The sequence below is a fragment of the Astatotilapia calliptera genome, chromosome 20 (genome assembly GCF_900246225.1).
Source record: "Astatotilapia calliptera chromosome 20, fAstCal1.2, whole genome shotgun sequence".
Taxonomy (NCBI): domain Eukaryota; kingdom Metazoa; phylum Chordata; class Actinopteri; order Cichliformes; family Cichlidae; genus Astatotilapia; species Astatotilapia calliptera.
The window spans coordinates 2,442,303-2,460,605 of record NC_039321.1 but is presented as its reverse complement, the minus strand read 5'-3'; the positions used below and the strand labels follow the sequence as shown (position 1 = coordinate 2,460,605).

General features: G+C 43.4%; 1 protein-coding gene across 6 annotated transcripts in view; it reads right to left on the bottom strand.

Annotated features, from left to right (window-relative positions):
• The window catches only part of sulf2b (sulfatase 2b), a 120,323-nt gene that overhangs the window by 32,235 nt on the left and 69,785 nt on the right, over positions 1 to 18,303 (bottom strand). For 4 of the 6 annotated variants that reach the window (XM_026155034.1, XM_026155039.1, XM_026155038.1 and 1 more), the window contains exons 4-8: positions 4,422 to 4,650; positions 3,337 to 3,457; positions 2,309 to 2,427; positions 2,086 to 2,237; positions 1,730 to 1,899 (exon numbers count right to left, since the gene is read on the bottom strand). In XM_026155034.1, coding sequence (XP_026010819.1) covers positions 1,730 to 1,899; positions 2,086 to 2,237; positions 2,309 to 2,427; positions 3,337 to 3,457; positions 4,422 to 4,581 — 722 coding nt within the window. In that variant the 5' untranslated portion in view covers positions 4,582 to 4,650. The other 2 variants (XM_026155035.1, XM_026155037.1) reach the window with 2 other exon arrangements.

Below are 18,303 nucleotides of genomic sequence, written 5' to 3'. Positions count from 1 at the left end.
AGGGAAGATTGACTTTATTCATTTTGAAGGACTGCAGCGCGCCTCATTAGTGCAGCTGCGGTGAAACCGTTACCTCACAGCAATGAGGTGCTGAGTTCAAACCTGCCAGGCGACAAGCAGACAGTTTGTTGACATTTAAACAGTTCTCTTTGAGGCGCTGTTCCCAGATTCACTTTCATTGCATTTTCATGCATTTTGCAAGTGCAGCTACCGAAAAGCAGAATTGCATTCAACTGTTAAACTGCGTGTAACTGACATGATGATGCGTCACAGTAAGCACATTTGAAGCAGATCGGTAGGCAAACAAGGACGGTGAATGTCTGCCTTCCTTGCCTGATCACTGTCTACTGGTTCTGGTCCAGTAATGTCGGTTGGCTTTGGATTCGTTTGAGGTGTTGAGAAATGAAATGAAGCCAACACAGAAATGCATTTCCTCTAATCGGCAATGAGACCATGTCCAAAAGTGAGTCAATCCCCACAGAACCCCAGGTTTACAGGCTGGTACAACAAAATGGTTTTAGCATCTATGGCTGTACGCTCCCACTGCTGTCTTCAGCGTTCAGCTTGCAGCCTCTGCGCCTGTTTCAGAGCAGAAAGGTAAAATGTTTTCTTTCCTTCTGCTTCATTTTGTCTTTATTTACGAGACTAAAGCTGAATGCACGGCTGTTTATTACTTCGGGGAGAAGCTGCAGCCTAAACCCGACCTTTTCTTCAGAATTTGACAACACAACAGGTCTCCACTTTCATTAAAGTCTGCAGCACCACACGTTTCCTCAGTCGCACTGATTCGCTGGGTCTTAATCAGCCATCGTTCGGTCCCGTCAATAAGGTTTAAATTAGACTTTGCAAGTGCTGCTGGGTTCCTGCTTTCTAATTCATACTGAATAATAAAAGGAGAAGCAACTCTGCGCCTGTGCTGCATTTTTGTTCTTTGTGCACAAAGACAAAACTGTCAAACGCTGATCATTCCAGCGTATGAGCGTCGAGTTATGCACTGACTGTCAGAGGAAAGGGATTACTGTCTGTTCCGAGTACTTCCAGCAGCGTTTTTGTGTTACAAGAATAGAAAAACCTGCATAAAAATCCCTGTGAGCTTTAAATGGGATTTAAATGGTCTCCTGACAGCAGGAGTCCAGCCGGAGTTTCCTCGGGCATCTGTTTATATCTGCGGGATGAAAAAGATTTCAGTGTGATGTCTCTGTCTGTTCAGCCGTCTCCCAGTCAGATCATAAACAAGGAAACGTATCTCTGATGCGAGACTCGCTCATGGACTTTGTCATGTTCGCTAAAATTGGACTCAAATTCATGTAAAGAGAGTAAATAAAACTAATGTATTCATTAACACTCACACGTACACACACACGCGCACACACACACAAGCACACACACACGTGTTAGGGAGGATTGTGCCGTTTCAGTCGTCTTGCTTCAGGATTTATCCCGTGGTGCAGAACAGAGCTGCTCCATTGTTCTGCTGGATTACAGTGGCTTAGTCTCATTGTATGTGTGCATGCGTGTGTGCACTTGCATTACTACTTTTGTGAGGACATAAATGTGTTTCCACAGTTGCACTGTGGGGACTCTACTTCCTTATGGGGACAAAAATTAAGTCCTTACAATGTAAATCATGACGTTTTGCATGACGGCAGGTTTATTTTTTAGGATAATTCTCTAGGAAATGAATGCAAGTCGAAGAAAAGATAACTGTGTGTGTCTGTGGGAGGCCTACATGTGCTGCGATGCGTTGGGGAAGGCGGTGCTGTACTGCGGGGCAGAGTCTTCGGGTCCATGAGGGGCCGCGTGACTCAGAACCATCAGAACAGGGCGGTGAGGATAAAGTCGCTTTGAAGAGCAGAAGTAACGGATCGACTCTGCCGTGATCAGGTCGGTCAGGTAGTCCTGGAAGCACAACAACACACATCACTATTATTAACCCTGATTTTCTTCACTTTAAGTTAAAACTCACTTAACATCCACCGAATCAGTGACGAAGCAGTCAGCGCAGGATCAGAGTTCATTTCAATTTTAGCCACATGCTAAACTTGCATTGCTGTGCAGCGACAGAGTTGTGTTGTGTGTCCTCACCTGTGGATACTGCGCTCCGTGCTTCTCTCGCACGCCGTTGCGACACAGCGTGTAGTTGTAGAAGCGGCTGTTCTTCACCAAACCGAGCCATTCCCTCCACCCGGCGGGAACGTACGAACCGTTGTACTCGTTCAGGTACTTTCCAAAGAAGGCTGGAGAAAAAGCACAGATGTATTAACAGAAGCCTCACAAAGCCCGAGTGCGTGTTTGTGTATTTGCCTACCTGTCCTGTATCCAGTGTCGTTGAGGTAAACGCCGAAGGTCCGTGGCTCGTGCTGCCGTTGCCAAGACGGCGAGGAACAGTTCTCGTTGTTGGTGTAGGTGTTGTGGTTGTGAACATACCTGAGGGAGACAGAACACGTGTTACTACAAGAGGCTCGCACTTTGTATCCCAAGTCTCATGTAAAGTTATTTTAATAGTTCTGCTAATAGCGCTTTGGTAATAAAACACATCCATTATAGGATTTTCACTCTTTCCTTTACACATGAAGACATTAAAATCACCTGTCTAATATTACTAACGTCTTCGTTGGGCCGCCAAACCAGCTTTGACCTGTTGGGGCACAGATTATCTCACACTGAGGCATGCAGCTGATTAATTTAACACCTGCATCAGGCTGGTTCTCTGCAGAAACCCACAGCCAAGACACGATAACTGGAAAAAGCTGTAAATGACTCATAAGCAGCTGGTTGCTTACAAAACATAAGAATAGAAGAATAGAATAACCCGTTATTGTCATTGTTCAAGGAACCTGTGATCTGTCAGACGCCACTGCTGCTCTTGGGTAGTTGTTGTTGCTTCAAAACCGCGGGCCTCCTTCTACCTCAGAGAGGAGCTACTACTTAAAGGTGGTGTAAGTGGGGAAAGTGAGTAGACTAGCCGATGGAGAGCAACTGAGGAGCAAATTGCCTTTGACATGTAATAATTGGTGGAATAACTGGTTACAGCATTCGGCAAATCATCAAGCTCGGTATAGGTCGAACTTGATCGATCCTTAAATGTGCTTCATTATCCTCTTTGACTTGATTAATAAAATTAACATCATTTTGTATTTAAAAGATTTGAAACTAGCACCCAACCATGACCTCATCATTGAAGTCTTTACTGAGGTCAGGAACGACCTTTTTCCTGTAGACAGTTTATACATCGGCTGTCTTTTTGCACTTAGACGAGTCGCCCCCTGCTGGCCAACGGCTCTGGCTTCACTTTTCGGGTGTAGTAGGCACCTCCATCTTTGGAACTGTACTTACTTCCCAGTGAGCATGCTTGAGCGTGACGGACAGCACATGGGCGTGGTCACAAAGGCATTAGAGAAGGAAGTCCCGCCCTCCTCCATAATGCGGCGAGTCTTATTCATTGCCTGCATCGACCCTACATGGAGAAACCCACGGTTAGCACATTGTAAAGCTTGTCCACCTGCTTTGGTGATAAGTTCCTTGGTTTCTGTTGAAAATTGTTCAAAATCATTTGCCTCATAAGCCTCGACATAAAATGGAGAGCGACACCTGAAACATGGTTCTTATTTAAAATGCTCGATGATTAAAGATCAATTCTTTCCTCGCCTCTGCCCTCAATAACGAGTTCTGACACCTCGCTTTATATCAGTAAAGTCGTGGTTTGGCGACCATTAGAACAGTTTACAGGTTCTTCTGAGGGCAGCTGCACTGGCGGAGACCACGCTCACCAACTTCTGACGCAAACCCAGCAGCTTTGTTCTACGAGCTAGCCTGAAATATGACAGAAACTGCTCGGCTCAGAAAGGCGTTACTCTTAGTAAGCTTTAAATGTTTAAAGAGTTTACCACACGTGTTCTGGTCAGAGCAATGAGCTACTAAGCCAGTACAAGACCCAATGAGTCTAACAAGCAGCGAAGAGGTTACAGAGTAACAAAAGTTCTCTCTTCCTGCAACACGCCTGCACAATCTACGATACAGTTAAAAATGGGATCATAATCTCAGACAGCAGCAGACAACAGCCATTTCCAGCTGTATGTCGTTAATAATAGAAGATAAATTTTTGGATCGCAGAGAGGAAGTTAGCCCTAAAAAGGCTCCCAGACAGTGATCATTGCACTCCGACCTGTTAAAGAACAAGATAAAGGAGTTACTTAATGATTCAAACACTTTGACTTGGAAGTAAAGCTCAGTTGCTCAAGCTGCTCAAACGAGATCTGTCCGATGTATTGATATGACGAGTGTAATATTATGTTAACTGTGTATTACTGTTAAACTGAGACTTTTTTATGTCCACACCAGCGTGTTACCAACAATTACATTAACAGTACAGACAGTCAGACTAATGCTTATAATAAGGCTTGTAGTGGAGTTTCAGTCACCCAGCTCCATGTCCTGGTCATCAGTCAGGATGAGGATGATGTTTGGTCGGATGTTGCGTCTGTCTCTCTGGAGGCGGGGCTTCAGGCGTTGCGTAGAAGAAAAATGAGCGTGACAGAGCGCCACGGAGACAAACAGGAAGAGGAGAAGTCGACCTGCCATGGCCTTTGACCCCCGGGCCTCCCCACAAAGGTCAACCAATCAGCTGCTTCCCACAAGTTGTCTCAGCTTCTGGAAAACACACAAAGAGACCGCCTCGAGTTCAGAACCGAGGTTCAAACAAATCTGCGTGAGACTGAGCCACCGGTTTACAACGTTCGCCATTTCCAGCTCCATATTTTTATTCCTCGACTCCACTTAGAGAATCTTGGCATGACCCAGGACTCAGGATAATCCATATTTATCTTGGTGCCCCCTCAGTTTATGCTGTCTCTCAAACAAGCCGAGCTCCTATCCTATCAAGGCCACCCTGCCTGCAAGACAGCTTTCCTCTGACTTACCGTTCACAAACAGAAGATTTGAACAGTCGATGGTGGAGTTCCTGTGCTACCAGTCTAAGATGACCACAGTTTAGTTACCATAGAAGAAGAAATATGTATGAAACAGAGTGTTTATGACAGGCTGACGCCTGCGTTTTAGGCTCACGGGAACGGCTTGTGTACTGATATAAACCTTCAACTGGCCACTGAAAGAGAAGACCTTACAAAAGGATTCAAAGTGGCGTCTACACCGTACCAGAACCACATAATGTTGCTTTAGTTATAGATATTTTAGGAAACTGTTTTCCTTCTGATATTGCAAACACTTCCTCAATCTGTTGCTAACATTCGCTTCCTAGATGCATGTTTGTTGTAGTTGATTGGAATCCTGCAGGTGGTCATCAGCGTCATCAGGATTGATCCTCTTGGAGGCGAAAAGTACCTGCAGCAAATGTCACAGTAATCTGGCCAGTAGCGGGTCAGATATTTGAAAAGGCCAAACGAATGCCCCGCTGCTCACGCAGCTGTCGGACGTGTTATGACTGTTGCAGCAGCGTTTGGCTGAAATGTGGCTGCGGTACGTGACGCGCTGCGTTTATTTACTGCGCGAGGGCGGGAATGTTGATGATCCATCCAAGAGAGCGCTGCTTTCACACAGCAAAAATAATAATAATAAAAAAGTCAAAGATTTCTGGTCCCAGTAGTTACAGGACACACACACACACAGTTGTCATTAGCTGCAGTCTATTGTTTCTCTGATAATAAAACGCTGAAATCTTATCAGTCACACTGACGTAAAGCACAGTAGAAATGTGTGTGTCTGCAAGTGTGAGTGTGTGTGTGTGTGTGAGAGAGAGAAAGAGCTCACAGCAGGGTGTATCATGCAAATTAGCCAGTAATCAAAACAGAAGAGGCTCAGTGCTCATTCTGAACACACCCACGGTGTGTGTGTGTGTGTGTGTGTGTGTGTGTGTGTGTGTGTGTGTGTGTGTGTGTGTGGCTGCTGATGGAGCTCTCATGTTAAAGTGGTCTGGTGGCTCCAGCTGTGAACAGACTGGAGATTACACACGACCTGCTGAGAGAGAGAGATTGGCAGAGAGACCTCCACGCTCCATTCAGGCCACAGCCACAATCACGTATTTCATTTTAAAACAATCTTCACCAAAAAAACATATTTTGAGCTCATCTGTTTGTGTAAAAATGCTCAAAGAATCCAGAATGAAGCCACCCGGATACTCCACAGCAGTATAAAGAGGTCACAGAGGAAGGGAACTCTGGGAGTTGGGAGGTTTTGCAATGCAAATCCATCAACATATTCACGTGATAACAAGATTATTATCCACAGACAGAGAAAGGAGGACCCACACAGTAACGATGAAATCAGAAAGGGTGAGCCGGGCTGGAATATTCTGGGTCCTGTGACAGAGTAAGAATGAAGACGTGTTGGTCTGCTTGAAGAATAAAGTGTCTCCGCTGTTTTCTTGTATTTGTAAGGCTGTTTGTGGTACCATGAGTCTCAGTCAGGAGGTGAATGTGGTCGTCTACGTCATTGTTTCCCAAAGTTCAAAGACACTAACTACAACTAAACTAAACTCAACTGTCCTTACATTTCAGCTCAAACCCTTAAATGCGTCACAGCCTTAAAACTGTCAGCTGCAGCTTCTCATGTGCACAATTTTTCATCTTTAATGTTTGTTCCCATATTTTTCTCTCCTTGGAGATGAACTCCAATTTCACATTCTTACCTGTTCAAACCAACTTTTGAACCAATCAGCATTCAGCCTGAACATACAGAGGTCACATTTTATTGCTACGGCTGCATCTCTGCAGTCTGTGCTTTGGTTCCCATGATCCCTCTGTCTGCAGAGGCAACAGGTTGCACAAACAGACGTCAGAACTGGACCATAAATCCCAGATTTATTTGATTTATTTGTGCTCAGGGCATGCTCGTGTGGTGAGGACCCTAAACATGGACTGATGTCACACACTGATCTTGTTTCTGTTGCTGCTATGTTGGAATTTTGAAACTGGATGTTGAAAAGTGAGGCGCTGACCAAAAAACCCTGAAGATGTAGCACCGGAGCAGTTACGCAGGAGGCCTACCTTAAAGGTTACGGTACTTTATCACTAATGGGGATCATAACATTAATAATAAACATCATGTTGTCATCAGTAACACTTGAAAATAGGGATTGGGACCATATCTAGATAAGTCGCCCTCTGCTGGCCAAAGGAAATAATGCTGACACTTCTGCATTTGCTTCATATTTCAGTCCTGGAAGCTACTTCAACTCTGACGTTCTTTTAAAATATAATTCTTCATAAAGCACCAACATAAATGACTGACAGCTAAAACTGATTACATTAAACTTAAGATGAACAACTGTGCAGATTTATAATGGAGTGTTCAGTGACATTAAATCTGCATTTGTAATCTGATTTAACAGAAACTGTTCTAACAAACTTTCTGACATTTGATACTTAAGCTGCCCTCACACAGACTCCCACTTCGTATATTTGCATTATGATTTATATGGCACTGATGTTATTGCAGCTTTAGCACAAGCACCTCTTCCTTTGGTTATTACGGCTGAATTTCATTCATTTGTTTTTATTTCTACGTTTCTATCTTTTCATACCAAAACCATCAAACAAATATGATACAAATATGTTTCACTCTGGTAGATACACACATTTATCGCTGTCCTTTTAGGGATGTTGGCTCTAAATGAATACGACTGGGTAATGATGCTGACTTTGAACAGGAACCAAGTGAAACTGAGAATAAACACATGCGAGACTCTGCATTGTTTAACCTTGTTTATGGATCCAACCCAACATCTGGACTGAAGTGGAGCGGTCCAGCTGTTGGCCATGTTCAGCCCACCACTGTCGGTAATCTACTGCAATATATTCATGTTATGTCATTGAGCGTCATTATGAAACTGACCTACAAACTGACCTGAGACCAGACTAACCCCCGACTCAACCTGCAGGATTATTTTTCGGTCTCAGTCTGGGTCACAGTCAGCTTTGAACGCAGCACGGTTAAAGTGCAAATGATCTGCAGCACTAACGGATCATAAAGGTGTCAACGCTGACTTCTTGATTTATTCGTGCAGTTCATGCTATTGAGTTATTTATCCCCACGGTCACACAGGAAAAAAGACAATTCTGATAATTAATCGGGCACCAAAGCGAAAAAATCCAAAGGTAATATCAGCTTGTACTGCTATAGAAAAACGAGCCGATTCATAGTTGTGGAGCCCATTCCCCCGATCGAATCTCAAACACTCAGAGTAGAAATCGTGATGGGAATCTGTCATTTTTGTTCTCGCAGGGCTGCAACAGATTGGTGACCTGTCCGGGGCGTACCCCGGCTCCAGGAAAGGCTCTGCAGCCCTGGATTAGATAAACTGAAGAATATGGATGGAATTAATGGATCACTGAATGGAAACTTCTTGAAAATACCCAGCAGAGGTGCCTGTGATATTGACACAGTCGGATCAGACATATTTAAACTGTAAGCTCTCTGGTGTGAAGTCCATGTGCTGCTCACCTGCACCTGTTAGTACCATCTGATTAATTTACAATGAATGAACTGGCATCCTGTGTACTGCCACCTGCATGCTCTCACCTAATCCAAACCATATTTCCAGCAGGGATGTGGACAACTAATCAACAAGATGTTTAAATATTGCAGCAGAAATACCAGCTGATTAAACATAGATTTTATTAACGTACATAAAATGTTAAAAGTTGGTTCAATGATGTTAAGCTTTAAGAAGCACTTGGACGTTCTAAACAAACCCAGCTGGTCTGGGATGAGTTTGTGCAGAGCGAAGGAAAATAAGTGAGAATTCCTTCAAAATAAAAGCATCAAAGGTGACCAAAACCTAAACTGTGTGTAGAGTAAAAGAGTGCAACACTATTACCAAAGCAAACTGAGGATAATGTGAAGGATGTGGAATTCTGTTTACTTCACAGCTCCAAAGGTGTTGCAGTTTTGCTCTACCTTGTAGAACATTCAAGTCCTTTGAATAAGAAGCTGCGCTCAAACATTTGGTAGTCAAGATAAAAAGAAAGTTTTAGTGCCGAGCTTCTGTTTGTCTCCGTGGGTAATTAATTCTGCTTCTCCTGCTGCTCCTCCAGCCCTCCTGCTCATCAATCATTTCTACTGTAGCTTCTAAAATTATCTACCTGAAACAGTCAAGAAACAGCTAATTAAAAAGAAAACTCATTTGGCAAGCCACCAAGGACTAATATCATGAAATACCCTCCGTGTTTGGTGAAATATAATAGGTAATTTGAGCAGGAATATTTAATTTTCTAGTTACAGCCGGTTGTTTCTCCCATCAGACCAGACAATTACACCCTAATAGGCTCATCTTAGCTGCCAGCATATCATGTGAACAAGTTAAAAGCCCCATAACTTTGATTAACGACACAAATTAGCATAACTCGTCTTTGTAAATAAAGCTTTAGTCGAGCCAGTGTTGTTAAAACGAGGGTTTTAAGGCCATCGCAGAGTTAATAGTCTGTTTCTGATGTTGATTGCAGGACTACACATGTCCTGATCATGTACATGCACTCGCCGCTCTGAAGATTCAGTTTTGCATTGAAGATGCTTTGGTTCACTGCTCGGGAGCGAAAGCCTTTATAGTGCTGTAATTTCAATCTGCTGAAAATACAGCAGCTGTTTTGAATCCCAATACTTTCTTTTCATTTGATATTCATGGAGTCGAGCCTGAAAATAAAGCTGCTGCTCTTGATTCCAGATAGTTTGTTTTATTTGATATTCAGAGCCTTTTCGTGAAGCCGCTGAAATATTATATCCTCACCTTGGAGTCTGAGGAACATCAGTAAACACACAGGCGGAAGCAGCAGAGAGCAGAGTCACTGCATTATTTAAAACAGACGGTGAAGTTTTTAGACTTTACAGAGAAATTTTCATTTCCTGAGTAATTAACAAGAGAGGAACCACGTTTTATCCTCAGAAGACACAATAGAGCCGTACTGTGGCTTTTCTTTGGTTTATTTCAGATGTAAATAATCTTTATTTACACGCAGCAAAAAAAAAGCCAGCTTTCTTCTGATTGGCTGCCCCTCACAAACATGGCATTTGAACTGCAGGTGGGAGGGGCTTCAGTGAGCTGCTAACTGTCTGCTTGGCCACACATATGCTCACTGTACAGGACAAATCTGCTGCGTTTGTGGCTTTTTGTGGTAGAGATCACCCAAGACGTCTGTCCTTTTGTAGGTGAGTGAAACCCAGTATTTATTCATCTGGACACTAAAGAGCAGGTATTGGTCTGTGCACTGCACCTGTGCAATTTATAAATGGAGCTAGCATTAGCTGATAACTTAGCATTTTAAGCTCTTGTCCAAATTTTCCCACTTCTGCCTCCAAAACCAGTCTGGACTGTTGCCAAAATGCTAACTTCACTAACTGAGGCTTCAAAATGCAGATCTGAGCACCAGTGACTGAAGCCGTGGTGTCTATATACAGCCTATATGTGTGCCTAAAATAACCATATATCAGGGCAGTATCTGGTCCCCACCTGATCCTGGATCTGCCGGAGGTTTCTTTCTGGGTGCTATATAAATAAAATCAAACTGAATATGGCATCATAAAGCCAAGAGTAGCGTTTAAAGTGTTGGGAGCTGTTGGCTCACAGGAATAACTTGTAGAGATGCTGCCTAGCCAAAGCCAACATGACAGCTTTGCATGGGAGACATCTTTAGACATCCAGACATCTGAAGACCGAAGACGCCCGAGGGTTAAAAGTGTGTATGAAAGACTGGTTGAGAAGCTTTCTCTCAGACCTCTGAGGCAGACTTTATCCTTCTATATAAAGATGCTTCCATGCACAAAGCCCGCACCATACAGAGATGCTTTTCCAAGTGCTGTGAGGATGAACTTGACTGGTCCGCATGGAGCCCTAAATCCCCCCCATCCAACCCTTTTGGGAAGAACCCAAGCACCAGCTGTGAGCCAGATCTTATCACCCAACATCAGTGCTGGACCTCAATAACGCTCTAGTGTCTGAATGGGAGCTAATCCCTGCAGCAGGTTCAACATCTGCTGGAGAGACTGAATCCAGACAAGGAAGGCTGTTAGAGCTGCATATTAATGAACGTGGAGTCACAGTCACGCTCCGCTCTCAGACAGCGCCGAAATACCGGAGCGACTGCACGCTTTCGGCAGAGCAATGAATGAAACTATATTATCAGGCTATAATATGCGCTACACGTGCAGTCGCGCTCTCCTGAACTGTGAACAAGCGCTCCAAAGCCCCACGGATCATAAATTCTCTCGTCTGTCATCCCGATGTGCCCTCTCTGGCTGTGGCTTCTCGATCACATCTATCTGCTCATTAATATTCATGCGCCGTGGGCGGGCCTCGCAGCCGAAGCAGCTGGCCACCAAGTGACTCAATATGAAATGTGGTGAATGTCAATAAAGAGATACTGCAGCCATAATATGGCTCCAACTGCTCATTCATATTCATTAGCATCTCTACATGCAGAGAGACCAGCAGGGGAGACTTAATATCTCCCTGCGCGGAGGTGAAAGGTCAGCTCAATGCTTCTCGACAAAACTCTAAAAAGTATCAGATGAGAAAATGAAAAGTGCTGCGGTTGCTGTGGTGACACGTTAGCCTCTTAGCCTTTATTACAGAGCCGGCTGCGGTTATTGACATACACTATATGACGTATAGCTGATCGCAGACAGAAATATCAATGCATTTGCCATTTTCATTTGGCTGTAATTGATGCGTCGGCTAATATTTCTCGACTTTTACTAATAAACATGTCAGGAGGCATTTAGCGTGAGGGATTTATTTCTGGACACAACTTTAAATTCTCTCCGGCAGCATCGCCACTGAGGCTCTCAGACCACGTTTAACCTTCTGCTTTATTTAAAGTCCATCCAACAATACCTCTCTGTATCGCACTGCACCACTGAAACAGTTCTTGTCAAATAGCAGTAGGAATTTCTATTAAGGGCCGGTAACAAATCAGCACAGGTTCCACGTTTATTTTAACACAGGTTCCAGTTATGTTTGATGCTGCTGCGTGGCCGCTTTCTCCGTTCTCTGATAACAGCTGACAAACCCGATACCGATACCAGTATCGGGTATCGGGGCCGATACTCTAAAATGTGTGTGTACTCATACTCGTAAAAGTTAACCGATACCATGAACCGATACTAACTTATTTCATTAATCAGAGGGTGGCTTGTCATTTCTGTTGTAGTTTTTTAAATTGGCCACTAGGGGGACCCTAAACAGGCACAGGGTTAGGCGAGTGAGACTGGCGGCTTTTGTTTGCTTGTTTACAATATGGACACTCTGCAATAATTTAAAAGTTCATTTTATTCTCAAACCTAATTTGTATTTATTTTATTCCAAACAGAAGTGTTTATTTATTATTCTGAAAGCTCGAGACAGTGCCCAATAGTTCAGTGATATTTTGTTAAATTACAATGTGGAGACTCTGCAATAATTTAACAGAATTGCTTATTATTCACTTGAAATTTTTTTGTGGTCATTTTTATTAAGATTTTATTTTTTATCGGCAGATAATAAAATAAAACCTGTCTTCCAATTCATTGCGTGTGTGTGTGTGTGTGTGTGTGTGTGTGTGTGGTAGAAGTATCGGTTTTTGTACTCTGTATCGGCAAGTACTCAGATCCAAGTATTGGTTTGAAAAAATTGGTATCGTTGCATCCCTACTTTTCACTATACTGGGGATAGCCACAGGCTCAGTATTAAAGTGTTCACAGGCTCACAGATAAAGGAGCAGGGATGTGACCCCTTTCTGGCCACTGCAGGTTTAATTCACTTACAGTGTTACATTTTTGGACAACAGCACATTTTATTTGATTTTGTGTAGTATTGCCTCCGTGCACCACTTGTAACAGCAGTCTGGCGAGGAAGGAGCGGCTAACCGGTCCAGCGGGCATGTGGTGTGGAGGTTAGCCGGATAACACGGAACCAGTCGGTTAAATCCAATAACAGACCTTTATTCGCCGTCAGCAACATTACACTTTATAAGCCAGGTCTCCTCGGCTGTACTCGTCCGAACCTACATGCGCGGGGATTGGTACCACCAGCGCCAGCTTGTCACAACAGTAAGTAAGGTGCTTTCTTGGAGCATGGAACATGAGCAGCATGAAATGGCTGCCGCTAACAACTCACACACCCACTAGGTGACCCCCACAGCTACTACAATAGTTGGGCAACCCCCCCTAGTGGTGCTATAACCCAAAAGGTTTGTTACACACTTCAGTGGACTTTAAATCAAACAATCTACAGCTTTAATTCATGGGTTGTAACAAAAGCACTGCACGCAATGAAAGGTGTAAAACCTGTGCCAAATCAAACACTGTGGCTTCCCCTCGGGAAGTAAGAGAGCCGCCAAAAGTTCTTTTAAAAGTAATTAGACAACTGACAGGCAGCAGGTGAGGCCTGTTCCCTCATTACTTTGTTGGAAATTAAGCAGATAAAAGGTGATTCTAAGTGCTGAACTTGTATTTCCCAGCTTTTCACTGAATATAGCAGAAGTATAAAAGGAAATAAACCGGTCAGAGTTACAGAAACATTCAGGAGACGCTTTTTATAGGCAAAAAAGAAATAACAGTCAGTTTTTGCTTCATTGTGGGTCCTAGCATAGAACGGAGCAAGTCAACGACACGCTGAAGATTTAGACTAAAAAACATCTTTTCTGTCTTTTACCTGAGAGCTACATCAGAAGTAAACCTTCATGTATAGCTTTTTTAATTTTGTTGGTTTTACGTCTCCTTTTACCTGCAAAGCACATCATGTTTCCATGGAATAACTGTGCACTATAAATAAAGCCGCCCTTTCTTTCCTTCCACAACCTAATGAGCTTGTTCTAACAAGCAGCAGCAGATTAGACAAACACAGCATATTGAACTAAACAGTGGACAATTAGGTGAAACCTTCATTCAGGGTGTCAGCTAGAGGGGAAGGCTGACGTCAATGGATTCCTCCTACAAGAGACAGAAATCTTTAAAAGCACACACTTCCTCTTTTCAGAGGATGAACCAACAAGTTGTGCATTCATTTCTGCAAACAGATTTATAACTAGAGAAGCTGTAGACGTCATGAAATTCCTGAACTTATTTCTGCCCCCCCTGAGAATCAAACATGCTGCCCTGAATGGAGGCGTGTGTGACAAAAACATTTAGACGTCCTTTCTTGGTTAAAAACATGACTTTTCACCACCACCTCCGATTGTATCATCAGCTAGGGCCACTTGAACCCTCACTTGAGGTGAACAAGGTAAAGTTGAGGGCTATTTTAATGTACAGCGCCCTCTGTTGCCATTAAGGTAAATAGCAAGAAAACGTGCCCAATCCGTTCCTGTGACTGACCCCGTCAAACACCACCCTTACATTTTTGGATGCTGCAGGCTGGACTGAGACGGTGCAGGTGTGTCTTTTAGTTGGACTTCAGAGTTAAATGGTGCTAAATGTGAATTGGCCACACTCAGCTTTAAAGCGAAACACAGAAGCCAACTAATGGAAATTCAGTGTGACTGCTATAATAAGTAACAGCTACGGTTACAATAAGCAGCAACTATGGAAAAAGTCCAGCTCTGTTTGCACTGGATTCTTTTCCTTCTTCTCTGTTGATAAAATGAGACGACAGTTTTGGCTGCTTCCAGTCTCTGCACTGGACGCACACGGATGAAACTAATACGCATCAGATGGCCGAGGACACCCAAAAAAATGCGGCTCTGTTCTGTTTTCCGTACAATAAACCTCGAGTGCAGGGTTCACAGCGATATCATATTACCAAATGTTTTGGAGAAGTAGAAATAGGAAACTGGACACCATCTTCTGTTTGTTCTCTCTGTCCAGCACTGAAGCCAAACTTTGATTGGGGACAAACAGGATGTTCAGTCCTCTGGAGTTTAACTGTATATTTTTCTTACTGTCAACAAATCCTATGAACACACCAAAGTTTGTGTGTCCCCCAAACCTTCTGACCTCATATTGATGGCCCTCAACTCCAAATCCACTGGTTCCTGCCAAAAAGGCAACTCTTTAGAGCAACAAACATAATGTTTCATTTATATCACTGACCGGCGACGTGTTACTAAACATGGAAATCATTTATCGAACTGACAGATGGACGTAGTTCATTTGACGGGACGATTTTCAGCCGTGGATTAACAGACATTTGGAGTATTTCTGAGATAAAGACACAGATAAATGAAATAAATCAAGCAATGCTCCAACACATGCAGGCACCCAAGTCAAAGCCACCGTCAGCTGCTAGATAAGCAGTGTAACAGGCCTGCTGGCACAGTAATGGTAAAAGGTTTACTGCCCATCACAGCAGTGAAGTACAGGTGCTGTATGCTAATGAGCCAGTTGGTAACAGCTCCACTGAATTCAATTCAGTTTTATTTCCACAGCGACAATTCACAATAATAGTTGCCTCAATAACTGCTTCTGTATTGCAGGTAAAGAAAAAAAGAAAAGAAAGTAAACCCCAAGAATTCGACGATACCCTACGAGCAGCACTTGGTAACAGCAGGAAGAAAGACTTCCCTTTTAACAGGAAGAGACCTCTCAGCTGTACGTCCAAATTTAAGCATCACGTGAACTTGAGCTGAAGCGTCAAAAGTAGCCATTACCACTATAATGCCTTTATTTTGCTCCAAAACACAGAAAGTAATATCAGTAAAAGTATCAATAAGAGTATCCACTGACTACTCTACACCCTTAAGACTCACTCATTCAAAACATCTCAATAATTTTATTTGTTTGCAAGAAATTTTGTGTTTGGTGGTCAAGAAAGAAAAATCCAGAGCATCACCAGATTTAACCTTAAACCTTTATCTCTGTAACAACTACAACCCAGAGACACACGTAAGACTTCTAGACGTACGTCTGATGTCTTTTCTCTGTCAGAAACTTTTCTTTCTACAAAATTCACATTTTTCGCTGACTGACAATCCTCAGCTTTGATGTAAAAACAGTCTTTCCAGCTTCTCTATTGTGGGGATGTTGGATTTCCTTGTGTGTAATATATTTGATGTGTTAGTCGTATATTTAAACAATGTATATCTGTAAGTGACTGAACAGGAAATGGAGAAGAAACAAAGTATTTAACGACAGACTGACATTTTTGGTTTGCTCAGATTTGCTGACATTCATTCTTTCTCTGCTCTTTTCTATCAATCAAGCTTTCCAAAACAGAGGCACGAAACCATTTACAAGCAGAAGCACTTACTGCAACGAGGCGAAGAACATGAAGCTTAACGTGAAGAGATCAAACAGAGAGAAACACCACGAGAGCGAACAGACGCAAGTCGGAGGAGGCAGAAGGCAGAAATTCTCCTGAAACTCTGCAGAATAACCCGAACGCACAGCTCCACTTCTGCTTTCTGTTCCTTTTTGCTTTTACTTCTTCTTTCGCTTCCTCTCAGATGATGTTTTACACTCAAATCTCTCACTACACTTCTCTCTTTCTCCCTTTCCTTTCCCACTCTGCTTTCCTTTGTCTTTTCCTTCACATCGCTCTTTACTTCTGCTCTCGTTCCTACCTCGTCCTCATGGGCCACGCTGCCTTGCTTGTAGGCTCCGGCGCCAAACCAACAACCTCCCCAGCCTCCTCTCAGCCTAGGTCCTGTTGGCTGTTGTCGAGGTGGCAGACATGACAATAATCCCTGTGGCAACAGCTCTCTCCCCTCGGCGACCGCACGCTCTCACTGTTGTAACAACAGCTGAGCTGCTGCTGCTCCTCAACCTCCTCCGTCCTCTTCCCCTCCTCCCTCGCTCGCTCCAGCTCGTTCCCTCTTTATCACTTTCTCTCTCTCTGTGTTGATCTTTTTATACCTCCTGTTCTGTATCTCCCTGCTCTCCTCTGGCTCTCTCCATCACTCCCTCCCCTCCTCGTTCTCTGGCTCTCGCTCTCTATTGTCTCTCTATCGCTTCATCACTTTCTCATATCTTTCTGCCCATTCCTCCGATGTCCTCCTCCTATTTACAGTTTTACAGTCATTTCACCAATATGTGAATTAGTTGTGGTGCTCGTTAATTTGCTGTCTGGATTATTTTGAATTGCAGTTGTTGAACAGAGAAGAAGAAGAAGAAGAAGAAACCAGGAGGTCAGGAGCGATTCTGGTTCTTCAGATTAATTTGCAGCAACAAACTTTCTGTGTATACATACATACATACATACATATATATATATATATTAGGGGTGCAACGATATTCGTATCGATATTGAACCGTTCGATACAGTGCTTTCGGTTCGGTACGCATATGTATCGAACAATACAACATTTGTAATTTATTTTATCAACTTTCCTTCTGACTATGCTGTCTGTGTTGAGCGCTCAGTGAATCTGCGTTCGACTACTCCGCCTAGGCTGCACTGTCGAGCGCAGATCCACTGAGCGCTCAACACAGACAGCATCGTCAGAAGGAAGAGCACAGGGCAAGCTAGCGAGACAGAAGTTAAGCTCTCCTTGCAACATGGACCTCCCGCACCCTCATTCAGATCTGGCGTTTGGAATTATTTTGGTTTTCATGTGACGTATGACCCTGAAGGTAAGCGAGTCATGGACTAAAGTAAAACAGTATGTTGGATGTGCCATGCAATGCTCAATTACATGGGTGGGAACTAGTGTGTTAGCGCAGTTAGCTCGTTAACGTGTTGGCCGTCTAGCCCCACGCACGGGGCGATCGGCGGTAGCTCGTTAACGGAGATTTGCCGTGTTGTGGCGTTAAGGTCATTTCAACGAGATTAACCTGAAAGCACTAGTGGGAACACAACGAATATGACTGCACATTTACGCCGACATCATCCTAGTGCAAAGACAAGTGGAAGCAGACAAAAACAACAAGCATGCTACTAACTTTAGCCGAGTCATTTAGACAGCTGTTAGCACATGATTCTCCTTATGCTGCTGAGAATATAGCCCAGAAGAAGCGGATAGTATAGCTTTTATTTTGGAAAGAGACATTTCTCTGTAATAAACTCTCTTTTCCAAAGACGAGTGATTCCTCAATCAGATACAGGGCTTGCAATATCGCTAGCCCGACGTCCTGGAGCTAGCGATTTTTTTCAGGTGGCTACCAAAATCTATCTCTTCCCTGCCCGTCGGGCTATTGTAGGAAGGAAAAATATATGTCAATGCTTTTGCATTCTTTCAGAAATGTAGCTGGGTAATTATGTCATTGGCATCGGTGAGCCACTGCCAATATGTGACATATTGAAATCGCGTTTGAATTTGGCTTGTTTTTTTGCTTTCACTTTGCAATCATGCGAACTGTGTATAGAGAGCGACAGCACTGATCTGTGAGTGATGATAATTTGTGCACCAATTCCTCTGACATCGTCTTATTAATCGTTAGCTT